The sequence below is a fragment of the Peromyscus maniculatus genome, chromosome 13 (genome assembly GCF_049852395.1).
Source record: "Peromyscus maniculatus bairdii isolate BWxNUB_F1_BW_parent chromosome 13, HU_Pman_BW_mat_3.1, whole genome shotgun sequence".
Classification (NCBI taxonomy): Eukaryota; Metazoa; Chordata; class Mammalia; order Rodentia; family Cricetidae; genus Peromyscus; species Peromyscus maniculatus.
The window spans coordinates 19,951,308-19,978,763 of NC_134864.1; the positions used below are offsets into that span (position 1 = coordinate 19,951,308).

Consider the following 27,456-nt stretch of genomic DNA (forward strand, 5'->3'; position numbering starts at 1 on the left):
CCCTTTATGTAATTCCTGTTTGAGAAATGTTTGAAGTGTCTCAATTTTAAAATAGCTCAGAATCATAGAATTTATTTTAGATGATGGATTTTAGGGCTGCTACTCATATAATCTAACTTGTGACCTAAATCATAAGGATTTTCAAGAGATGAAATGAGTTTGAAATAATTTATTCCTCTGAAAGGAGGCCAAATAAGTCCACATGGTTCAAGCTTGTAATGATATGCTATTATCACAGCCAATGGTGGCTTCTCATTAGTCTGTCCTTTCTAAATGATCGTTGTAGTCAATAAATCTGTCACAGAACAGCAACAAATGATTGTTTTAAGGAATTAATAACAAGACTTATATTTTTATTTTAAGATTCTTTTGGCACCAATTACCCTCAAATATTATTTTTTCATAATGTTTCTTTTTCTCCATTTAAACTGGACCACATACAAATTAGAAACATGAAATTATTTCTTAATTGACTTGGAGCTTGGTGGGAGGGAACCACATTGCAGGACACAGAATACCAATAATATTTTTACAATAGTTATCATTTATCTACTATTTCCATGCACTAGGCACCATGCCAGGTTTATTAAATTTAATCCTCAGCACATCTGTTTGAAGCAGGTATTATTCTTATTGTAGGAACAAGAAAACCGAGGCTTAGGATAAGTCGCTAGCCAATGTCACACACAGCTCAGTATATGGAAGAATGGATATTCAATTCCAAGTTCTTTTGATGCCAAAACTATACAACCTCAGTTTGCAGTATAAATCATACTTTTCTTCATGACTGCCCTTCTTCACATATTTGTTTCATAACTTCCCAGAAGCTCCTCAAAGTCTTTCTTAAAAAGGCAAAGGGAAAGTTAAACATGGCAGAACCTGACTGTGTAATCTTAACTGTTTGTAATAGGTTCCACTGGGAAAACCAAGCAGAGTCTTGCCTGTAGAGACCTGCTCTGTACATATTTCCTAATCAAGTGCTTGTCATGAAAGAGCCTTTAAATATTATAAGACCATAACTGATAAACTCCCAAGTATACACATGCATCATGGTAGGGGGGATTAGGAACCAAATACTCAAAAGTCAATGTGACAGAAGAGTCAGGAGAGAGGTGACAGGCCTCGGTATGTGGTAACAGCGCTTTCTGCTGCCAAGCCCGATGCCCTAAATTCAACCCCCAGTGCCCACATGGTAGAAGGAGACTCCTCCAAGTTGTCCTTTGACCTCTATCTGTGCACTTTGCACACCACACACACACACACACACACACACACACACACACACACACACACACTACACACCAGGTTAGTGAAAATAAAATAAAAATATTTAAAAGAAAACAGGAGAAATTGGCAGTATTGTTATTATATATTTATTCCCCCATGGGAAATATCTTGGGCTAGCCTTGCTGACTGTGATGTCAGGATACATTCCTTGAAACTGGGTAGCTCTTGTCTGCTGCCCATCTGGAGCCTTATCCCTAGACGTGAAGAAAAGCAAACTGTCATTGCTGTGGCCTAAGATGTAAAATAACGTGCATAGCAAACCCTACCTTGTGGAGATTCGTGGGGGGAAGGAGTCTGCTGGGCTCATGCACACCTGCTTATGTACATACAGAGTTGGGGGCCTTTTCTAATGCTTTAGAAGATACACATGTAGACGAACCACAAAGTTACTTTAGATCCAATAAGGCTGTGATTGCTCCTAAGCTGCAGCACAAATGACTGGACTTTTCTGTTTGGCTTTCCTGTAATGATGGTATTTGATCAATGAATGTCTTATTTAGTGGCTGTTACATTTTTCTGTACCACCTCCCATTCTTTCCTTTAACTGTCTAAGTATATGGCTCCCATGTCATCAAAAAAATTAAATAAACAAAACAAAACAAAGGAGCTGCCTTGGCAGGAACAAGTGGACAAATTTCAGAAAGACCTGACCAGAAGAAAGTTGGTTAGGGTACTGACCTATTCAAACCCTCCCTGGCTCCTATAAGAGGAGAATGAAGTCCCAGATTCTTGCCGTGTTCTACCATGACTCACTCGCCTTCACACACATCAGTCTGTATTTTACACATTCACAGCGCCCTCTCCTCTGTTCACACTGCTCCATCCAGCCTCAAGTGCCTCCTCATGGACAAGTCAGGCACACGGCCCCTAAGACCTCTGGTGTGTTCCTGTTCCCACAGCCTGGAAAATTCTCTTGCCAGATAGAAATGGGAATTCTTTTAGGTTTTACCTTCCAATGTTAACTTCCAGAGAGGCCCTTCTTGATCACATAGTGTAATATATTTCACACATACCAGTCTCTCTTCCTATTCTCCTTATTCTGTTTCCTTCATAGTGCACACACACACATACACACACACACACACACACACACACACACACAAAATTTCAAATTTATTTGTTGGCTGTTTACAGCCTTTTCCATACTTTCTATGTTCAGAAGTTCTATTAAAGCAGAGCTTTTGTCCATTAGTATTTTTTTGTCATATTCACACAGTTTGAAATATAATCTGGCCAAACGTCTGTTAAATGAAGTAGAGAAGAAAGAAAAAGAATAAGTGAATGAAAGAAAAGGTCATTCAGAGAAAAATGCTTACTTGTTCACTGATCTATTACAAACACTTAAATCACATTTGGAGTAGAAGGAACAAACTGTGTGTGTGTGTGTGTGTGTGTGTGTGTGTGTGTGTGTGTGTGTGTTGTGTGTGTTATGTATATGTGTGTGCGTGTGTGTGTGTGTGTGTGTGTGTGTGTATATATATATATATATATATATATATATATATATACATATATATAACTCACTGTGTGGGCACGTGAAGTTCATACAATGTAATTAGGTTCTTAAGTCTGCTATAAATATAAAAGTGGCTTATTTGTCAAGAATGGGGATTTTTCTTCACATTCAATTAAGATGCACTAAAAATGCATTTATATTAAGTACCTTTGCAAAACCACTACTAATCTGGTAGATGCTTAAGGTGTTACTATGAAAGATGCAGAGGACTGAGAAGGTTTAGTTTTTTTTTCTCAGTGGCCTTTCTGTGGAGTAATGTTGAGCAATAGCAGCCAGCCTGAAAATACACCACAGAATGACATGTCTTGACCCAGAGGACAAGTTCTTCTTCATCATCAATATCCAAACAATGAGCACTTTGAATCTTTAGACCAACCAAAGCTTAAATCACTGCATCATGTCAATCGAGTATGGAAACCCACCTAGCTCAGCCACTTGGGAGGGTAGGGCAGAGCAGGGATAACTAACAATATGGATACTTGAAAGTGCCATATGGCAACCTGTTTTATAAGACAGACAGACAGACAGACAGACAGACAGACAGACAGACACACACACACACACACACACACACACACACACACACACCACAAAAGATTTTAATTGGAGTTACCTTACATGCATGATAATGTTCCTGTAAGAAGCCACAGGTTGTCAAATAAAAGCCCAGGGCCATCTATGGGATTCCTCACCTAAAGTTGTTGGTGTGGGGTGTCCCAGAGACGCCACACACAATACATGCTATTATCATTATTCTTGATCTCTCACCAGACCTTAATGGTAAGACCCCATTGCCTTAGACACCATAGACTTTTGACTACAAGACATGAGGTAACAAAGTTGATACTGAGCAAGAAGATTGCTCCCTACAGGATAGCTGTAAAAATACTAGAAGGCACCATAGGCTACTGGGAGAAGGGTCATCATCAATCTTGCCCAGCTGTGAACCCTGGGAAATACAACAATGAGCAGCATGGTTAAGAAATGTTTCTGGGCCGGGCGGTGGTGGCGCACGCCTTTAATCCCAGCACTCGGGAGGCAGAGGCAGGCGAATCTCTGTGAGTTCGAGGCCAGCCTGGTCTACCAAGTGAGTTCCAGGAAAGGCACAAAGCTACACAGAGAAACCCTGTCTCGAAAAACCAAAAAAAAAAAAAAAAAAAGAAAGAAATGTTTCTGGGTAGTGCTATGGGGGTGACATACCACTTTCTGGTTGGATTTAGGGCCCATTCAGGAGGACACACATGCTTGGAGCTGTAAATCTGGCCCAGAAGCCATGGTTGGGAGCTCATGGGCTCCAGAGGTTCACCTCCCACTGTTCCTCTGCTAAATGGACACGATAGTAACGTGCCCTCTAAACTAGTATTTCTATATCCATAGATTCGTGTAGCTCTTATTGCCAATCAGAGAGGTTTCTGTGTGCAGCAGGCAGAGGTGTTGAATGAACAATTGATCATAATGCGGAACATATTTTTATCTAAATTTTTATAAAAGTTCTGTGTTGAACAAACTTTATTCACAACAAAATGTTGAACACACAAGTAATTCAGAAAAATCTGTTCTTTTCCTGCCACTGTCTTCAAGTACGATCATTCTAACATACATTAATACACCCACCTTCAATGTATGAGATGCATTTAAAAAATACTATTTATGTGTGATATTTATATATGGTGTTTATGATATATACGTATATAGTATAATGTATATATGGGTGTTTTGCTTGAGTAACTGTCTGTGCACTACATGCATGTCTGGTACCAGAGGAATTCAGAAGAATGTATTGGAGCTGGGACTCAAACCTGGGTCATTTGGTGGAGCAAACAGAGCTCTGAACCATTGAGCCATCTCTCTACTCCCAAAAGTTCAAATTTTTTGGATGCTAACATAATGCCATAAACTGAAAATTGTTCATTTATTTGATGTTTGTTTCACTTGATATAGTACCTCACTGTGTAGCACTTGCTGGCTTGGAACTTACAAAGATCACCTCATAATGCAGAAAATTAATATATAATATATTTAGAGAATATATTTTATATATATTATGTTCTTGTAAGAAGTTACAAGTTGCCAAATAAAAGCCCAGTGCCAGCTATGGGATACCTCCTCCTCTCAAGTTGTTGGTCAAGGGTGTCCCAGAGATGCCCCACACAATGCAGGCTATTATCATTGTTCTTGATCTCTTACCAAAACTTAATGGTAAGAACCTATTGCCTTAGACACCATACACTTTGGTTACAGGACATGAGGAAACAAAATTGATACTGGAATACTCCAGTTATTGGGTTATTGGAATGCTCCATCACAAATGAGACATCTACATCACAACCTTTCAAGCCTAAGAGACAATCATGGGAGAGGAACTGAAAAATTTTAAGAGCCAAGGTCAGTGGATACAGGAGCCAAACAGTGTCTTGTGGACATGACAGGACCACTGTAGTCTTGAACTCATAGCAGGTATGGTTGCCTACACAAGATCAAGCCAGTCAACATGCTAGCATGGAGGAGGGAGGAGCTTATGAATCCCTACCACTAGCAGGGGAGCTATTGAGGTTGATGACTTCATAGGGGACAGGGAGTTTTCTCCAAGGGTGTGGCCCCTGATAAGTTGACCTCATTCTGGTGTCCGGTCCATACTATGAGTATACACACAGCACAAATTCGCCTCCTTGGGCTACAAAGAAAAAAAAATTAAAAAGAGGAACGGAGTTCTGGGTGGGCAGTAGGGATGGATCAGAGAAGAGTAGGGGCTAAAAGTAGGAGGTGTGTATGATCAAAATACATTTCACAAAATTCTCAATTGTGTAAATACTGTATTAAAAAAATAATAAATTGAAAGTGGGCCAGTGAGATGGGTCACTGAATGAACTTGTTTACTCCCAAGGCTAACAACCTGAGTTCTACTCAGGACACCCACATGGTGAAAAGAGAAAAATCAATTCCCACAAGCTTCCCTCTGACACCCATACAAATAGAAAAACAAACACCACACACACACACACACACACACACACACACACCACTGGCATGCAAATGTGCACACACACATGCACACACATACATACTCTTGCACAGAGGGCATAAACAGCCTCAAGTAAATAACTAATTAGAGCCTCACTTCAGCGCTTGTACCTGAAGTGTAGCATGCTCTGGAGAAAGAGTATCCAACAGCAGGTCTGACTAGGACACACTTAGGAAAGAAAAGGTCAAAGTTCATCTAACTCCCTGAAACTGGAGCAAAGTGACCATCCCCAAGTACTCTTCAATAACAACTTATGAGGCATTAAGTGCTCAACGAAATTGTTACAGACAACTCTGCTGAAATTTGTGAAACAGTTTGGTTGAACTCTTTATCTGCTGAATGGATTCCTCGGAGCATATGAAATCAATGTGGATAATATGTTCATGTCCCTTTCATAGAAAGGGATATAATTTTACTATTTTAAATAACTGCAGAAAGTTATGGAAGTTATGGCTGCTGCATCTTTTACTCTCATGTGGGGTAGGTCATGGTGATGATTTATTTTCCTCTCAAATATATGGTCAGAGACACAAGGCTCAATTAAGAGAACAGTCTCGAAAGACAATGGGAGGCACATTATGACATTCTACTTTATGACTCTCTAGAAAGCGTAGGCATGAGAAGTGGGAGCTGTCTATGACACTGACTTGAAAAACTAATGAAGTCACAGAACTGTTATTTCTAATAGGTGGCTGCCAACTCCTATTGTCTACAGAATATACACTGTATCTACACATGTACCACTTCAGCCAAGGCCGGACTGGCCAACAAAAAACAACACACACACACACACACACACATTTCTGCCACCACCATGCTTCCGTAAGCACACTACACCACACAAGACAAGATAGGCAAAACCACCAACCATCACAAAACACAGACATTTCACCACCCACTGCAATAATGAATGATTCACATTGCCACCAAGAGAAAACAACACACATACATCAGCATACCACACCACAGAACAACACATACCTGCCACCATATCAATCATGAAACACACACATCACCATAATACCACACAAGGCAACATGTGCATACTGCTACCACAACAAATGCACATTGATACATCGCCACCACACCACATTATCGTAAACAACACATACATGCCACTATCACAAAACAATACATAAAATCACCACTATTACATGGCCATAGATGACACACAATATCACTACCACAAAACACATATACAGCATCACCACCACACCACAAAATAATACACATTTGCCACCAAAAGAAAACAACATATACACATTGCCACCATATCACCACAAAACACATGCCCATTACTACTATATCACCACAAAACACTGTACTAACATCACCATACTCTTGTAAAACATCATACATCCTACCACACCCTACTACAGAAATTATCCACGTACACAATGTCACCATACCACTGCATATAAATATAGCACATCACTCACCACCATACCACATGGCCACAAAAACAAAACACAAATCATTGCCATCACCATCTTATTAAAGAAGAAGTTTATAGTATTTTTAAACTCAATTCTTGGGTATCAAGAATTTTATCTTACTTTCAAAGACATGTTCCTCTGGTCACCTACAGTTATTTAAAACAACTCCTTTGGCTTCTAATAAATATGGTGATTCTGAAAAATACATGTAAACTAGGTTTTAAGAAATAAAACTATTTTTCAAAAGGCTCTAGGGCTATTAATAATCCATTTTTTTTTTGGTAAATGGAACAGTCACGCTGGCATTTGTCTTTTGTAAAGCCAGAATTGTCCTGTGTCATATTTGTTTAAAAATGATACAGACCTCTAGACATTCCCTCAAAGGGAGAAAACCAATGTTAAGTTCTTTATGCTCAGATGCAGTTAGAAAGTTTCTCTGGAACGGAAAACAGAATTTAAAAGTATTTAGCAACCTCAGAGCCTTGTTGGAAAGGAAAGCAATTAGATAGGAGAGAAATCCTAACTGAAAAATGCATGCCAATATCACTAATTTGCTGACCTCAATTAAGCCTGTAAATGTATTAGGCAAATACAAAAGGACCATGTAAAGAACATTACTGTAAGCGGGGTGGTGGTGGCACAGGACTTTAATCCCAGCACTCAGGAGGCAGAGACAAGGGAATTTCTGCGAGTTTGAGGCCAGCCTGGTCTGCAGAGTGAGTTTCAGGACAGCCAGGACTACACACAGAGAAACCCTGTCTCAAAAATTAAAAAAAAAAAAAAGAGAATATTACCATATGACAAATGAAAACTCTAGATAGTGGGTTGATTTTCTGCTTCAGAGGCACTCAAATCATTTATGTAAGTTTTCTCCGTGGTTCTGTACCACGCTGTGTGTTTTACAGTACTGTTCATCAGTGAAGAACAGACTTGCTTGCTGTGGTCAATATTTGCTTCAGTCCACTCAGCATCACTACCTATTTTATTTAGGCTAAAATATAAACCATCAAAAAAAATGTTAAAAAAAAAAAAAACAAACTTCTCCTTCTTCCATGAATTCTTAGGGCTGTCAATCATGGTGCTCTTTATTCTTGCCAAAGGACATGCATAGATGCCAATTAAATCCATTCTCCCATGAACTTGAATCCTGAGTGGAGTCACTCAGGAATGGGGAAATACTGCAGTTAAGAAGAGCACATGACTATATCTTGATGAGACATTGCTATGCTCTAGATCCCCAGGGTTTCATCCTCTCCACCCTGGGAGACCCAGTTAACAGAACCAAGCTCTTTATAGAGTAAGGGAAGGTTGCGTGAGTTGCTGGAACTGATAAAACTTTTACACACAGAGGACCTTAACTATTGAATGCAGCACTGGTCTACAGTGCCATTGGCAAATTGATAGAACATCAGGAAATGTTCGCAATTATTATGAGGGTCAAACATTTGGCAATTACTTCTGACAGCAGCCACAAAATAAAGAGTAGTATAAAATTTAGGTAGGATCAGTAAATATAAGCAAGGGAAATGGATGAGAAATTGAGTAGGGTATGTTATATGCACATATGAGTATGTCATAATAAAGCTTATTATTTTATATTACTAATAGACACTAGTAAAAAACACAATGGCAAGCTAATGAGAGACCACGAAAGGATATGTGCATGTTTATGTGTCTCCTAAATGCAGGCTCTTTTTTCTGCAGACAAATCTTGCTGAAGTTTAAACAGTTTGGGTTGGGTGATACCAACCTTGGGAGACTTCCTGACTAGCCTGTTTCTGATAATGGTAGAAGGAAATATCATACCATATGTCTCCACTGCATAATTTTATCAGTGAGGTGACAAACCGTGCTTTTTAGCGATGCCTTGAACTGAAGTGGAATGTACAGTAAAATATGGATTTCCTCAAACGAATTGCCAAAACCATTAATCTTTATCTAAGGACCCATAATAACAGTTTGTTCTCAGTAGCAGGTGGGGGATGGAGAGAAAACGTCTTCCAGAAAGCACTTTGGCAGTCAATCTGGTTGATAATAAAGCTTGATGAAACATCTGTGATTAATATTAATTCTAATTCTCTCTTTAATGGATAATTGTGAAAAAGATAATTTATCCCATTTCATTTAGATTACAGCTGAGTTTCTCAATTTAGGAAAAAGAATATTTCTCCGTGGTTTTCAGGTACAAAACTCTATGGGAGGAAAAATAAGTGCACAAACCCTGCCAACGGTAAAGCAATTTTCTAGTTAGTCCTTGAAAATATTTTGTACGCATTCATCTGACCACTACAGACTTGGATGTGAGCCACACAATGGCTCTCCGAGCGAGCAGAATGATATTTCTACATCTTTACCACTGTAGGAAAATAAATGAACCCAGTGAACTGAACTAATGCCTTTTGAACTGAATTAATACATTTTGGTCACATTTGATACTATAAAAATTGTGAGAAAAATGTACTTGTGAGTAAATGACAGTGAGCTATTTCTGACTACTACTGTATTTCAAACTAGCTGATGATAGGGACTATTTCTGACATATGCAAATGTATAATTTAAAGTACCCATAAAGATTTGTCATGGAAGTGACCATTAATTTTGATAGAACTAGGAAAGTAACTAATTGCCTTTCAGATATCAATATTAAGAATATCATTTATTAAACTAGCACTTCATCTCACGTATATATGGGTACCTTCAGGCCTAGGTGGAGATCTATTGCCCAGCTAAACGTACCTAGTGTGTAATGCATGCTAGACCCACATCTCTCCATTGTGAAATTCTTGTTCTAAACATGAAGTCTTTTTAAAAGGAATCTATGAGATAACAGACTTATTTTCTAAGAATCAGAGCATATTATACAGGTTTTAAGATGACGGCTGTCTAACCCAGTTTATGAGTGGTAAATGGTGATTAAATACACATCCCCCATTGACCTTTAATCATAACCAAATCATTGCTCCACTTAGATACACTCCTTTTTCATCAGGCTCTAACTGACATCAGGCAGACAAAAACAAGCTGCCTAGCACAAAAGGTCACAAACAATGGGCGCTGACTTCTCGCCCGCACTTCCAACAACCTTGGGTTGTATGATGAATGCCAGCCTGAGTCACCATCCTTTCTATTTCTCCACAGGAACAGCTTTTCCTTCCACACTGTTAGCCTGAAATGAATACCTCTCACTCACCATCTTCCTGCCTTTCTGTCTCCCTGTTTCTCTGGCTTTTATCCTTGTTTATGAAGCTTATCACTGTTGAAAAGGAATTCATTTTATAATAACACATTTTAAAAACTGTACCAAAATATAGTCAAAAGACAAAAAAAAAAAAACCCAGAGGGCTACCTGGGTCTCCTTTGCATCAGCTAAGTCAAAGTGGATCTCTCTCTGGATGGAACAAATGAAGAAAGCCTGTGGTAAGGCCGAGAGGAAGGTGGTGTAGGGCCACCTCGGTCTGCCTTGGTTTCCTGTAACTATGCTAACATTCACAAGAGAAAGCACATCTTTTCTCAAGGTGGAAGCCACCGTGGGCGTGACCTTCCACTTATTTGAATCCTCTAGTACCCATTTCAGACACATCCTCTTTCACTGTCCCTCAGCTTAGGAAAAACAGCTGGGCAGCATGTTCACATGGACCCTCCATCCAATAAAAGGGAGTGAATCCGAAGGTCTGGAAGTGAGTTCGAGGATCCTGCGATTTCACACCTTTATGCCCACAGGTAGATCAGTAGATCTAGGACACAGCACTAAATCCTACCTTGCCCCTCAAGTCAGCTCCTTCTGTCTCTTTTAGGAACAGCGCTGATCTTACAACACATTTTATTTTCAATGCTTTAACTGCTTTTATGAGTATGTATTCCTCACACTGTACTGTGAGCTCCTGGGGACAAGGGCTGTCCACGGACACTTAGTGTATGATGCTACACAGGCCTGCAGAGAAAACACAGCCCACCAAGCACAGACGATCTGCTTCACTAAGAGGAGAGTGACATTCTATAGTCCAGTAGATTTCTTTCTTTCTTTTTTTTTTTTACAACTATGATGCACAGTAAAAGACAGCTCTGAGCTGAGTTTAATAAATGGATTTACAGCATTTTGAATATAAATATATCAGGAAACAGCTTCAATAAATCTTCTTAAAGGGATTTTAATAATAAACATATCATACCTAAAGGTCAGAAATTCTGCTTTTTAATTAAACTAATAATCCAGCAAACGTTATTGATTTAGCAATTCCACTTAACATAAACATCATAAAAGTCGACACCAAAAAATCGAAACTGTATAGCTATGGCAACAGAGCTGAAGGAAACACAGAAGCAATGGTGAAGTTGGAAAAGTCAAGTGCAGGGTATTAGTATCTCTGAGATGAGAATAACTTCTCAGTAACTACCAGGGCTCTTTATGGAATTAGTTTTTAAACACGACTTTCCACTCACAGATAAGAGCCAAAGGTGTGGACTTTGGAGTCAGCCTGTATCTGTTCCAATTTGGATTCCTCCACACATGAACCCTGTGAGTGAGGCCAATTACTTCACCGTGTGTGTTTCAGTTTCCTCATCAGAAAAATGGGAACAATAGTTGCCACACGACATAGATAAGATGGTATATAGCATACTACATTAAGTGATGGGTTAAATGTTCCTATGGTAGCTATTATCATATAACAAATGATTTCAATGTATTTATGTGCTACTCCCCCCCCAAAAAAAAAAAAAACCCTGGCTTCTTCTCCAGCAACATGTTTCTCTTAGATGCCTGCTTTTCTTTTCTTTGGAAACAGGGTCTCACTATGTAGTCCTTGCTGACCTGGAACTCACTGTGCAGACCAGACTGGCCTCATCATCCTAGAGATCCTCCTGCTTCTGTCTCCCAAGTGCTGGGATTAAAGGTGTGCACCACCATGCCCAATATTTCATTCTGGGTTCTTGCTTTTCTAACTTGCTTATCAGAAGTTGGATGAAGCTTAATCTGTTTGGGCTAGGATGTCTTTCCAATACTAGGTGACCATCTTTGTAAATCAGTGCCTGGACCATTTCTATGTATTAACTCCCAAACTTCATGCTAAAAAATTTCAAGTATAACAAATCTCCAATATGGTCTGTGTTATAAAAACTGTATCTTATAACATATATATATATATATAATGTTTATAAAATTTATAAAATAAAGAATATTTAATACTTCTAAGCTTATGGAGAAGTATAGGATTAAAAAGAAGTGTGTGTGTGTGTGTGTGTGTGTGTGTGTGTGTGTGTGTGTGTATGTGTGCTGCATGCACATGGTATGTAGGCATCCTCGCCCATGTTTGTGCATACAGAGGTGAAAGGAAGATGTAGGATATCATCTTCTAATGCTCTCCATCTCCTTTCTTTGAGGCAGGGTCTCTTATTGAACAGGAATATCACCATTTTGGTGGGGCTGCTTTCCCACTGAGCACTGGGGATTTGTCTGTCTCTGTTCCTCAAGGCTAGAATTACAGGCACTTGCATCCATGCCCATGTTTTTCATGGATGCTGGGGATTTGAACTCAGGTCCTCATCCTTCTACAGCAAGTGCTCTTAACCGCTTAGCCATCTCCACAGCCCCCATAAACTGTGGATCTTAAACAGTAAGAACAATAGTCATTACAAATTACTATAATAATAAGTGCAACAATGTATAGGTATAGGTACCATGTTCCTCAGGGATCAGGTAAGCAATTTCTGGCAGATCATATTAATAGCTGCAATGTTGACACAATTGGTCACAAAGCTTTACAATAAATCTACCAGTGTCCACACTACAATATTGATTCTGTTAATGAAATTTAACCTCTGAAAAATGACTGAGGGCATAGAAGAGACATACTTTCAATAGTCTTGAATGTCATTAAATGTCTCTGTCATAGCAAATGACACACCATAATATGCCATCATACTCTGACCCCACAAATCATTCCACAATAATATAATGTATAATATTTGTCACACAGGCCTTTTGTGACTCTCAGTAATAAGGCAAGAGAAAATATTCCTAAACTATCTTACTTTAGCTGTTTTCAGAACAGGCACTGTCCTCAGTTCTGGAGTAGACAGGAGCTGTCAATATTTGAACTCTATCTAACTTTGACTTCTTTAAAAATACTTATTATGAGGCTGTGGGTACAGCTCAGGGATCACATGCATGCTTTGCAACGGTAAGGCCCTGGGTTCAGTCACTAGCAGCAAACAATCTAGTTTTGATACATATGACATGCACAAATAAAACTTCGACCTGGAGGCAAGCTGCAAGCTTAACACTTACGACTCTCTCTGAGCATCAGCTTCCCTATGTTAACACTAGAGACCATGACACCACCACCTGCCTCACAGATGAGGATTTGATGGCTGGGAATGCACCTCGTACTTGGAACCAATGGACATAGTAGATGTAATAAACGCTAAATCACTATAATTACACCTAGGAGCATAATCATTCCTCAGAGCAGAGTAAGCCTTTAGCAAAAGGATGAACTATGCTTCGTCTCATTTAGTGAGGGGGCCACCACACGCTCTCAGACTTGGCTGAACTGACTGTCCCCCAGCAAGACCTTTAAGCCCCCTGTCCTATGCTACGTTTGGGGTCTCCAATTAAAGCTCTTTCAGATCTATTTCTTAAAATGCCACCTAAAACAGAGCAAGGATTTCTAAATCGAAGGGTTGGGACCCACTGAAAGCATCAAAGCAAAAACACCATAGCATAGAGTGAAACCCATCAATTCTGTAAGCAGTGGTAACAATTTACCTCAGTAGAAAATTAACTTTTCAAAATTTCCAAGAGAATCAGGGGAGGCAAATCTGGATTAGTACCCCGCTTCTTAAGGTAATAGGAGCTGGGTGAGTTAAAGCAATGCACCTTCCTTGTTTTAAATTATCCAGAGCATGTTATTTGTTTTTAGAGGATTTGCATGCTAAGGGGATACTAACTGCAGACTAAAACGCTGCTTATGGTGATGTAGATAAAGCTGGTCAGAAATATTGTACATCTGTGGAAATAATAAAATAAAATGAAAAGATATTATCGTTGCAATTTCTAACAATAATAGACAGGCTGGCTGTTCTCCAATTCATGATATTTTACTTTTGGGGCTCAGAAGGAATTAATATTTTGTAAAGATTTTAAAATTTTAAACTAAGCCTGGATATTGCATTTATATTAAGATTTTGTTCCTAATGTGGATTTTATACAATCTACATAAAAATATTTAATGGAAAAACAGCCTGTTGCCAAAGTCCACATATTTCCCCTATTAAATAGAGGTGAGCCACATCCCCAGGAACCGTATTTCAAGCCCACAGGATACTCATGAACTAAAATAATGAATGATAATGCCTCGTTCTCTGCATTAATATTAAAGAAAAGAGAAAATAGAAAACTTTACAGCCACTATCAGCTCTGTGGACCATAAATCTCAAGTTTTGAGAATTGCTTCCCAAAAGGGTCGGGAGCAGGATGAGTGGTAAGGAAGCTTCAGAGCCTAGAGATATTTTTTAGGCAGCCAGGAAAGCACTGACACAGATTTCTACATATATCTGGCTGTGAAAAGTCTCATTGGTGGTGATTTATATTTCCTCATAAAGAACTCTGTAGATAATATAAGCCTGCTGCGAGGCTGTATGACAACTTTCAAACCAAGAGTTACAAGACCATTCTGTTAAAATAGAGCAAGAAAAGATGAGCGGGAAACCCTGCAGAAATGGTGTTTCTTCTGATGAAAGACCACAACCCCATTATTCCCACAGGAGCCCTATTCAGTCAACTTTCACTCTGTGTGTGTGCGTGTGTGTGTGTCGCATGGAAAAGATTGGGGTTTTTCTATACTACAAAGTATTCATTTTTCTCTCTGACGATTGACTGTGTATCTGATGTGTGCAAGCTTGTGCAATTTATAACAAATGACACTTAGACATCATCACACTGAAGTTTGGTTGCCTGAGTAAGTTACTAAAGGAAACACAGAGACTAGTATGCTGACAGTCCAAAGTCAATGAAATATAAACACTGTTATTCCAAGTGTCACTGGTATGTTATTTCCATTTCTCCTGGCATCTGTGCTATGTAACGCCACATGTACATGAAATGCAGGAGCCCATCAAACTGTGTTTTGTTAACTCCGAACCCAATTGAATACATCCCATATTTATAAAGTTGAGTATTGCTGCTTCTCTGTGAGATTATGCAATTAATCACGGGAGTTGTTTCTGGAGATGTGGTCACTTTTGACATTTAGGGGGGGGAAGGGAGCAATCCTTTAATTTGTTTCTCTTTCAGTGTTTATTCAGAGCATGTAAAAGGGAGCAAAAGGTGACATAATTCCTTTTCATCCCTCAGGAGGTCAGATGCTACGTGCTTTCTCCATCTCAGACGGCAATTTGATTTCTCCAGAGGAGGACATATAAAAATGATTTTGTTGTTGAACTTCTTATCTGAATGTCATAGCCTTTGAAAAACTCAGACAATGGGAAGGCTGCTTGGGAGTCTTCAGTTCCTTGTGGTTGATACCACGAGTTCCCATCAAGCCCCAGTTATTCAATAACTGTCACAGCTCCCTTTGCGAACTTCCAGAATGCTCTCCGCGTCAACATCTATGACGCAGTGATGCTCGCCCCAGCTTCCATTTGCACAGGCCTGGCATTAATTAATTTCTCTGACTCCTTTAACATCAGATCAGCTATGTTTCTCCTTCCATCCCCTCGTTTAACAACACGTGCGTCTCTCTTTTTAAAAATCTAAATGCTTGACGGAGTAATACTGTGAGTAGGTTAAAAAATAATGGAGTCCTGAAAAACATCCTGTGATCCTATCGCTTACTCTGTCCCACCTGGAGTCCTGAAAACCATCCTGTGATCCTATCGCTTACTCTGCCCCACGTGAAGTGTGGAGCGAAGCCACCACAAGGCCTGGGCGCCACACTCATGGCCCAGCGGCACTGAGACCACACCACACACTCTCGTTCAGAAGGCTGGCAGCACACCTGGCAGTAAACAATTGTTTCCATAAGAGAAGATTACAATTAACACAGGGGGAAAAAACTGTGAGGTCCCCAAACATCTTCCAGGTTGTTTATTTAACTTTGACTTAAGGACTCTTGAATCAATCCATTCACACTTTCCTAAAAGACGGCCAGGGACATCTTGAACCAGAAACAATTCTCTAAACTCATTCTTTAAATGAAAAGGCACAGTCTTGTAGGCTCACAAGAGACCTGTAAAGTACACAGAGAGAATAAAAATGGCTATTATCAGAAAGGGAACTAATACTATCCCTGAAAGATGTCCAATGTCCAAGTGGAGAAAAATGGTTGCATTCTATTTTAAAAATAAAACAAAACTTTAAAAAGCTAGGGATTTTTTTATTTCTTCTTTTAGAAAATATTAAAATCTGTCACTTTCTGAACAATCCCTTCAACGTTTTCTGTGTTAACATAAATAGGCCTTGAAATATCACTCTCTGGGACACCACCTTAAAAATAAAACTGATGGGGTAATGTAGTACTTTGTAAGAGTTCTTCTGGAAGTTTCTGTTATGACCTCCTGGAATCTCAGAACAGTTGCTGCTAGAGCAAATAATGCCAAAAGAAAGGCTCACTAATAATAATAATAAGTCAATAACAGATAAAATGTGTGTTTACACATGCATGTACACACAAACACCAGAACAAGTATTGAGGTGTTAATTTATAAAAAAAAGAAAAAGACACCACTCTATTTACAAGTTACCTCCCTTGCAAGAGTAAATAGCCTGTATAGTTAAAACATTTTCCCTTCTGCTTTGATAATTGTACTATTTTCACATTCTTCTATTTCAATAAGAAAACTCATGAAAATAGAGAATTGGTGTGAAGTTCCAAAAGCCAAATAATAATCCTTAATGTAGCCCAGTGGAAGCCATTGCAAATCCAGACTCTACCGGCAATAGCAGGCATCTGTGGGTGAATATAATTCTAGCATAATTCTTTTCAGGGATACTGGAACTAGTTTTCAAATGTAATCTTTATATGTCTATGCTTTTTCTTGAATTAAAGTATCAATTTGGGCTATCCAAGGTAACTTAAATTTTGGAAGGACGTGGGGCTGGAGAAATGGCTTAGAGGTTAAGAGCACTGACTGCTCTTCCAGAGGTCCTGAGTTCAATTCCCAGCAACCACATGGTGGCTCACAACCATCTGTAATAAGGTCTGGTGCCCTCTTCTGGTCATACATGCTGTATACATAATAAATAAGTAAATCTTAAAAAAAAAATTTGGGCCGGGCGGTGGTGGCGCACGCCTTTAATCCCAGCACTCGGGAGGCAGAGCCAGGCGGATCGCTGTGAGTTCGAGGCCAGCCTGGGCTACCAAGTGAGTCCCAGGAAAGGCGCAAAGCTACACAGAGAAACCCTGTCTGGAAAAACCAAAAAATAAAAAAATAAAAAAAAAAAAAAATAAAAATAAAAAAAAAATTTGGAAGGACACAAGTCATTTTGGATAAGGATTGTTAAAGACACCCATTTAGCAGGCAGCTGGTCCTTTAAAAGACAATTCATTTCCTGGCTCTTGGGAGTAAGAAACTGTGGGTGAAAAACTCTTATTGTTAAAACCATTTTACAGATGAAGTTTGGTAAGGTTAGACAACTTCCCATCAACACACTAGTATCTAGGAGAATAAAGGGAGCTGGAGAGATGGTTCAGTGGTTAAGAACACTGGCTGCTTTTCCAAAGGACCGGGGTTCAATTCCCAGTACCACACAACAGCTCACAGCTGTCTATAACTCCAGGTCCAGAGAATCTGACACCCTCTTCTGGCCTCTGAGGTCACTGCATACCGACACATGTACAGACAAAACATCCATGCACATAAAACGAATATAAATAAATCTTTAGGAGACTAGAAAGACGCAAGCCCAAGGCTGCAGTGACCAGAGTCCACACAATTTTTTTTAAAGAAACATTTAAACCACATCCTACTCTCCTTGGATGACACGTTATTTCCATGGATTTAAAAGCATTGCCAAGCCATTGAACTACCGCAGAACGTGCCATACAAACTTCTTTAAAATGAATCTCTTCCCTGTATGTGGTGCACTATTATGACACCTATTCACTCGGTTATTGTTTATTGAGCAGATCTTCTAGATGTGCTGGTTTATACCATTTCTCCTTGGAAATACAGTTTTCATCCATTCATTGTGGCTCAGTGGATTCTCTGTGTTCTTGAGCCCTCACCTGATTTTATGAACACTTCTATAAGGAAGTGATACTCAGAGCCCCAAACAACTCACCTACAGAAAACCTTCTGGAGCCAGATGCCAAGTGAAGGAGTGTCTCCTTCATAGTAATGTTCTGTTTTTCTGAATATTCTCATACCTATAAAAGGTTATTCAATAACCACACTACCCAATCAGTTTCTCGAGTAGATCTGGATCATTATAAGAAGTAAAATTGGCCGGGCGGTGGTGGCGCACGCCTTTAATCCCAGCACTCGGGAGGCAGAGCCAGGAGGATCTCTGTGAGTTCGAGGCCAGCCTGGGCTACCAAGTGAGTCCCAGGAAAGGCGCAAAGCTATGCAGAGAAACCCTGTCTCGAAAAACCAAAAAAAAAAAAAGAAGTAAAATTGTCTCAGTAAAATTTAGGTTATTTTGTTGATAAAAAAAAAAAAAAACTGAGTATGGCATATTAGAACCATCTCACAGCCTAAAACAAAGCTATCAACTACTAAAATACATGGAGGGTTGACAGTTAGTATGCATTCAAGAGCAAAAAATACTATGAATTTATGGAAAAGGTGCCCATGCATAGAATGTTCCCAGCACCTGAATTAGATGCAGCAAAGGCTACCATCCTTTGCCCTTATATTGTCATTTTCTGAAAATTATACTTATCTCTAGTAGGCCATTCATTAGGATTCACTAATTTGCCTGGCAGTGGTGTCACACGCCTGTAATCCCAGCACTTGGGAGGCAGAAGCAGGCGGATCTCTGAGTTCAAGGCCAACCTGGTCTACAGAGGGAGTTCCAGGACAACTAGAGCTGTTACACAGAGAAACCTTGTCTCAAAACAAAACAAACAAACAAAACAACAACAAAACAAAAAAGATTCACTAATTCAGGGGCACAGAAATAATCACAATCCAATTTGGATACTTCACTGTGCACGTAGCAAATTTAGGGTTTTTGTTTAGAATTTAGGCAACTTTTCTGGCTTTGGAAGTTGTCTAGAGTGACAGAGCTAAGGATGTCTTCTGGAGAGGGAAAGGCATCCTTCGGAGAGCTGAAGATGACTGAAAGTCTCTGCTCTCTACGTGCTCCGATGACAAGCAAGCCACCACACCTGCCCATGGGTGCTGAAGATCCAAACACAAGTCCTTACACTTGTCTGTCGAGTACTTCACGGAGTCATCTCCAGAGCCCACTTCAAACCTTTTAAAAATAAAAACGTATGCTCTTCCTTCTGAAGTACATGAGAACTTCGCTTTTCATCTTTTCGTTTCTTCTCGTAGCTTATGCCCCAGAACCTTTTTCATCAGAACCCGATCTTTGACTCAGTTTCTCCATTCACACACACACACACACACACACACACACACACACACACACACACACAGAGAGAGAGAGAGAGAGAGAGAGAGAGAGAGAGAGAGAGAGAGATATGCAAAAAAGAACACTATCTCACATCTCAGAGTACTATTTGAATGACCAAGTGCTCAGAACAGTACTTAGAACCGAGTATGTGCTCTGGAAATACTGTTTACTCCTAGTTATTGAACATGTTTTCCATGACAAAAAGTATAATCCATGCCATGGGGCAGAAACAGCTATGAACAATAAATCATAAATATTTAATGTCAGGAGTGGTAAGTGCCTGAGGAAAAATAATAGCACAAGACAGTAAGAGTGTAAGAGAATGATTTTTAAAAAAGTGTTGTTTTTATATTTCTATCCAGCCTTTGTGATAAAGACATTTATCAACACACCTCCAAAAAGCGTGAAAGCAAGGGGTATGAATGAGGTGGGGAGACATTAAAATGCCAAAGCCCCAACACTGGGGTGTGCTAGCTACAGTGAATAGGATGGAGGACGGCGAGGGGGGGGGATGGGGCCAGTTCAGAGAGGAAGATGGTTGGGAGAGGGAGAATGCAGCCATGGGGCACCTTGCTGGCCTCATCCAGACAAGAAGAGGAGCCTGTCACACTAGCAGAGAACACAGACAAGATTTAACACAACCCTCCACTCTGCGTGTTCTCACAGATTTCCCTTGGTCTCGATTGACTGATACCCACGCAGCACCATGTTGGGCCACTGCACAGATGTTTATCGAAGCTGCAGACCTCAGATAAAAAACTAATAACAGGAGGATTATTAAAGTTTCAAGTAATTTCTGAAATCATTTATTTCAGCCACATTAATTTACAGATGTAGACTTTGAACTCCAGAGATATTAGGTGATTTGCCCAAGTTCAAGTAGCTCATTACAGCAACTGATGGGCCAGGCAATCACTGTGTTTATTTCCTCCCCTCAACAAAAGGCTGCCTTCAAATCAGTATTTCTATGGACCTATAAAAATAACATCATGTCCTGATTTTAGTGATTTCTCTGATCGCTTCTGGTGTAGATATGAGAGCAGATAAAGTTCTTCTGAACACGTTCTCCATAGGTTAAGATTTGTGAAGAACATTTTCAAAGTATTTTTTAAAATATTTTAATAGCAATTTCAAAAATTGCTATTCCTTATTAAAAAGTACTGACATTGGGACACCAAACTGTGATTTACTAATGTGTAGGGCCACATTCACAGTCATTGCTGTCATAGGTTGTATTTGGGCTATGGGCAACAGGTTGAACATGCCTGATATAAAGTCTATATAAATGACTATTACCTTAATCAACTGGCTGGCAGTTCTGAGAACCTGTTACTACTGACAGAAACACCACTGATCCTTTTTGTAGCCACTTTAGGATACCAATCTCTTATCAAGGGATTAAAAACAGTTGGTCAGACTCAGGATTGGCCCCAATGAGTCACAACTCTGACCTGCAGCCTGCTCCCCAGGGAAGGCAGTGACAAGCCCTCATTTGGGATGAATAAAGCAGTTGGGAACACTGAAGGGCACTTCATCTTGAAGGTAAATCAGACGCTCCGCAGGAGATACAGTCAACCATTATATTTTCTTAATGTATGGAATGCAAAGGAACTAACAAGGAGATAACCCCTCAGATGACGAAGGGGATATTGCTAAGAATCCTCTGGTTTGAGTCTTGTCTGAGTCTAGGCACCCCTGCTATGGAATGCCCGCCTTGCCTTTGCACCAAATCGGTTTCTATCTTTCTGGTGCCCTACCTCACAGCTGAGCTTAAGCCTACAGTGAACAGACGGTAGGCTATGGGCTTCTTCCTCCTCCTGGTTTTGGAGAAGTGTGAAGAGATGTTAAGAGACTACTTGGTCCCTTTATCCTCACAAAAAAAGAACATTCTCTGACTTCCATTGTTGGGCAGTTAAGCTTGTTTCTGAGATGTGTGTAATAAGTGTGGGGGGAAAAAAGCCATTTCCCAATCTCTTTGTTCATTCCACACATCTTAGGAGAGAGGAAATTCAACCAAGGGCCAATCCTCCCCTCAGAGTCCTGTGCTTTAATTATGAGCAGAGCACATTAAACGTGCTAAGCCGTCCATATTAGCTCTGCCACTACTCTCAGCAGAGGAAGACAGGAGAGCCTTTCACCATGGAGCAGACAGGGAGGGACGCTCTTGTGGGTTGAAAACGTGGTCGAAAATTCCATTTAATTGAACACCAGGCCACTGTGCCTCTCGTAAATGAACATCACTTTGCTGCTTAATTCTGTGCTATTTTACCTTTCATTAAAAAAAGTAATTTAAGTTAAACTCAGCTGAACAGCAAAAAAGCTCTTGATATTTTGAAGCATTTTGGAACAATTACTTTGACGGGAGCCCTTGACAGTTAAATGACTCCGTTAAATGAATGTTATAGAAGACACATAATGATTTTTAGTGAAATATTGAATTTAACCACAGATGAGGAAAAACCTAGTCATAAGCACTACAGTGTATGTGAATAACATGTTGCTTATGAACCTCAATGGATTCTATAATTTCTAATAATCATGCAATCAACTAGTTAGCCAGTGAGTGTGCTTCCCATCTTGATGTTATCTCTTTATTTCCGGTTTATGCTTTTGTTGGTTTTCAAATCTGAGAAGTCAATAAGAAGATACCAGTTCTGGTAATAATTTCCCCTTCGAATAGAGCAACTTACAGTTGGGGAATTAATGAAATTAATGCCGCCCCACCACTGAATACCTCCTCTTTTCTGTCCCCTCCTTTGCTGAATAGGATTCTTTCAGGGAGAGAAGAACTCGGTGAAGCTGTGAGCGCATTGCCTGAGGGCGTGAGGGGTCACTGGATGCCAGTGCTTCCCGAGTCTGTGAGACTCAATCTTCCGTTTTTAATTCTATGGACTGGATGTGAGATAGTATCAAGGCCTTTTACACGTTTTTCTCATGACTAACAACAGAAGTATGCGCTGAAATAATAAAACTGGTACTGTTCAATTTCCTTTTTTAAAATTCAATTCCAATATAAGCGAGAGAGCCATGGTAAGGGTGAAATCTGGCTGACTATAAAATTCTGTTTTCTGGAGATGGAGAGGAGCTAGGAACCTCCGTGAATCTAAACCATGTGGGTGGAGACATTTGGATGGAAGAACTGAGTCAGAAAAAAAAGGAATGGTCTCTGCCTTGTTTGTCTGGCAAGCGGATATGGGGAAAGGATGCCAAGCATTCAGTGGTGTCAGGTGGATTTCTCCACAGCAGGAGCAACCAAGCTTCTTCATTCCTGATGAAGGTACGCCTCAACTCCTCCCGAGTCCCAACTGGCACTTGCATGCATCTTTACTCCGCAGCTGTCCTCACCTAAACTGCCTCTTGACAAGCTAAAAGTAAGAAATAGCTTCACCTTGCACCTCCCAACATTTCAGAGCCACCATGAGCTCCTCAATAAATAAATGTACCAGGAACTAACAAACAAGCTTTCATGACCTTCAGCCTACAGTGAACGTGAGAAAAGCTAGAGTCTAGAGACTAGACTCTAAATACTCGATACTAAAAAAACATCCAGCTATGCACCAAGAGACCTACAGTTGGTATCCTCTAGAACTCTGTTACTCAACGTGTGGCCCACAGGCCAGCAACATGAACATTCCCTGGAACTTCATGCATGCAGGCCCTCGGGTTCCACCTCAGGTTTCAAGTATGACAACCAGGCCCCCAGGTGTATCACGCACAGTGAAGTCTGAGGTGCATTTAGGGTAATCTATTAACAGTATGACACCTGAAAGGGTAACGCTGCCTGTGACGGAGAGTAGAGCAGACTGTGGCACTCTGATTAATGCTGGTCTACTGAGAACATTCAGAGTTCTCTCAGGATAATCACGCCATGCTCACAGGTGAGAAGCCGGTTCCCTTGGAACTCTTCCTAGATACTTCTTCACACTTGCCTGTCTAAAGACACAGCTGCTCCTAATAATTGTCTTTTCTCCTCAGTGCAAAGCAAGTATCTCATCGTCAGCATGCTGACATTTGCAGGAGTTATGGCTTTCTCCACTAAAAATGTGGATGATTCAAAGGCTATTGCTGACACCTGAATAAGAAATGCAATGACTCCAAGTTATGTAAATTTAATTATTTCCTTTAATTTTTTTTTCAGGAATTTTTTTTCCTTCTTTCTCCAAGCTTTAAAAAAAAAAAGTCCTGGCAATTTTCATTTAAAAGAAATACAAGTCAGCAGTGGTTCATTGAACAGGCTGACACGCAATTTCATAGGGGAAGAAGCGGTGTGTCTTTAATCTAATTTGGGCTCTCAATTCCCAGCTAATGTATCTAGGGATCATGATATATGCATTTACAAGGAGACATCTGTAATGCAGAGTCCAGCTCTGCATTTCTCCAAAACATAGGTTAAAAAAAAAAAATGAGCCTGAGTTTCACAGCTGCCCCACAACATAATAAATCTCTATGTACTCACAGATGTAGAAATACTCTCGGCCTGGCCTGAATTCAAATCCTAGAGAAAAGGGAGTGAAGAGCTGGAATTTTTCAGAGAACTTCAGTGGTCCGTTCGGAGAGTGAGGCCGGTTACATTCCCATCTCTTGAACCCTTTGGAAGTATGGTCGCAGGCACTGTAGCCATCAAAGTTCACCATGTAGAGGATATAGCGCTCAGTCTTATCTTCTGGGACAGAGTCCTCATAGTGAGGGCAGAAAACATCCAGGTAGTCATTGATACAGACGTCAATGTGGTAGTCACCCCTCTGGAATCTGTTGGGGAAAAAAATAAAGGAAGTGATCATTCAGACAGGGAAAGTGTCTCTGCTTGGAATCAACAGTGGAGTCCTTCAATAATCCTGGGGCTAAAACATTTAGTATGAAAAGTTCTTGTTAAACACTGTTATGATTTATAGCCTAATGTGAAATGTTACAAAGCCAACTGCGCGCGCGCGCGCGTGCGCGCGCACACACACACACACACACACACACACACAGACACACAGACACACCAGATCTGCAAGTACCACATGTCTGCTTCAGTTCAATTCTATAAAACTATGGCTTCTCTGTTTTAATTAATATCTTTCCCAATCAGCTGAAAAGTATTTCACAGGACCTAGTGATGGGGAAGCAAGACTCATATGGGTAAATCTTTCTCAGTCTAAAATCTTGGCAGGAAAGCTTATAAAAACGCCTTTGTTTTTAAGCTAGTGAGGAAATTCTTCCCTAAGCCCTCAGAAAGGTTCACCATAAAACTGTGTTACTGCTGAAATACAACACTCATAAAGTCCCGTAATCTTCAACCCGGACAGTCAGTCTCAGTCTCACGTGAACACTTCCCAGGGATGATGAGCTGGTCAATTCCATTTTTGGACATCTCTAAATGTTAGAAACTTTCTTCCTATATTGAGCATAAATCTGCTTCTGTGTAATTTCTACCCACTGATCCTACTTCTGCTGCCTGGAGTTACAAAGGGCGAATCTAATTCCTCTTCCACAAGGTAGTCCATAAAACATTTAGAGATGTCAGCTGCGACTGTATCCTCCTTCCTCCGTACACGAAAATCCTTTGGTTTTCTCTGGGACGGTTCCCAGGCTCCTTCTTATTCTAAGATCCTCCTCATGCCCTCCAGTTTCCCAAAGAGTTCTTAAAATGTAAGACCCAAGTGTAAATGAGACCTTCAGCACTCTGAGACTCATGTTTAGCCTGGGAGAAATAGACTGCTTTTATTCTCAATGCTAAATATGCTCTGACAAAGATTCCTTTCTGAGACCCAACACTGTTCAAAAAGAAAGTGAGAGAACTACTCATTGAGTGAGTAGACCGGGCTTAAAGATTGTATCTGATGAGTGGACGTCATCCATCACCCAGAGCCTCAGTTTCCTTGCACACTGGATGGGATAACAATGAGAATTCGCCTTGGTTGCCTCCCATGGCTCCTCAAGTCTCAGAGAAGGAAACATAAAAAGAGCATCTTGAGGTTTATAAGTGATAATTCAAAAACAAGGGGAAGTTATCAGAACATTTACATTCCAGTTAGCATCCTCAAGTAGGAAGGCATTTCTTAGAAACAGAACCACACCACCAGTATTTATTTCTTTGCGTTGATAATGATTATGAGTTTACCTCTTCTTCATTACTGGCAGACAATGATTTGTCAAGATGTAAGGAAAGACTGTTGCTTTAAAGGGATTTCTGAACATCAAGGTAACATCACCGCTGAAGTACAAAGAAAAGACACTGCAATGTTGAGATAAAAGGTGGCTGGGCTATGAATCATCAGTACTCAAGAGGAGCCTGACAGTTCTGGACGAGAGCCAGACAAGAACTGCAGCAGAAGGCGATGCCCAGATGCACTTTATCCTATTATATTATTATTATTATAGATTTTAAAGACATCCAAGGGGGGAGTTTTTCCTTTCCCTAAGTGTCACTCATGCTAGCTTGACTAGCATTTGAAAATGCTCAAATTGAAAGGGAAAATTAAAAACTGTCGTTACCTGGACTCATTCTGTTATTCTTTTATTCTATAATTCTGTTATTCTACAATTAAAAGCCACATTGTCAGGTTCCTTTGGCACCTCGGGTTTAGTTTATCTTTTCCACTTTTCTCTGTTAGCGTCACTAAAATTTTAATAAAGCACACTATGGAACTGAAAACCCATTCTCCACTGGGTTGATCAGTAATCCCCTCAGGTGATGCTGGACTTTCAGGTGAGGTAAGTGAAGTACTCAGGTGCCTATTTTAAACATGTGACGACTGTTCTAGAAGCTAATATTCTTCGATCAGTTGCTGAAGATGATAATCTATCACAGTCAAGTTCCACTTCTGTTTCAGATCCTTGTTTGCTTCTCTGTGTTTCGAGACATGGTGTTACGTAGCAGAGGCCATACTTGAACTTGCTATATTGTCAAAAGCGGTCTTGGACCCCAGCACCTCCTGTATCTACCTTCTAGGATTATAGGCCTGCTTTGTTTCAGATCTTTAATTTGCACATTTGTTTACTAATGCATATGTCAAAGAATAGGCAATCTATAAATAAAACAATGACTAACTGAAATCCATGAAAGGCATTATATAATGTGCTTAGGTATGAAAGAAAAAAAATAGGGTGAGATATTCCAATTTTATACCAAGGTCCCCCTTTTGGGTACAAAGTGGTCATGGCCTTCTTACTGTGAAGGAACACACAAGCACGACTAATATTATTGAGTACTACTAGGGTGCATTCATTATTTCAGTTTACTATCCATCACACCACCACAGAATATTCATTGTTATTGTATCCATTCAAAGACAAAGAAACTGAGATTAAGGAATCAAGTGATGTGCCCAGTGTTCACAGCTAGTAAAAAGTAGAGGGAAATTGAAACCAAAGCAGTCTGACCTCAGAGCTAATGCTCTTCATATTACATTTCCTAAGAGATTAAATTGCTAACATCAAGTCCATAGGCCTGCTTCGTATTCCCTAGAGGGACAATTCTCATTCTCAGTGGGGTTTCAGTTCTCTTTCCCATTCACTGATATAATAAGCATTCGTTGTGCTGGGGGATCTGTGTATGTTTCTACATATATGAAATACGTATACTATGAAATACTCAAAACAACTATATCGAGTCATTATATTGTGTTTG

The 27,456-nt window shown here is 40.0% G+C and overlaps 1 protein-coding gene across 5 annotated transcripts in view; it reads right to left on the bottom strand.

Moving 5' to 3' along the window:
- Efna5 (ephrin A5) overlaps window positions 1–27,456 on the bottom strand; it is a 284,200-nt gene that overhangs the window by 26,187 nt on the left and 230,557 nt on the right. For all 5 annotated transcript variants that reach the window (XM_006996259.4, XM_006996258.4, XM_076549745.1 and 2 more), the window contains exon 2: window positions 24,298–24,590. In XM_006996259.4, the coding sequence (XP_006996321.1) occupies window positions 24,298–24,590 (293 nt within the window). The remainder of the gene's footprint in view (window positions 1–24,297; window positions 24,591–27,456) is intronic.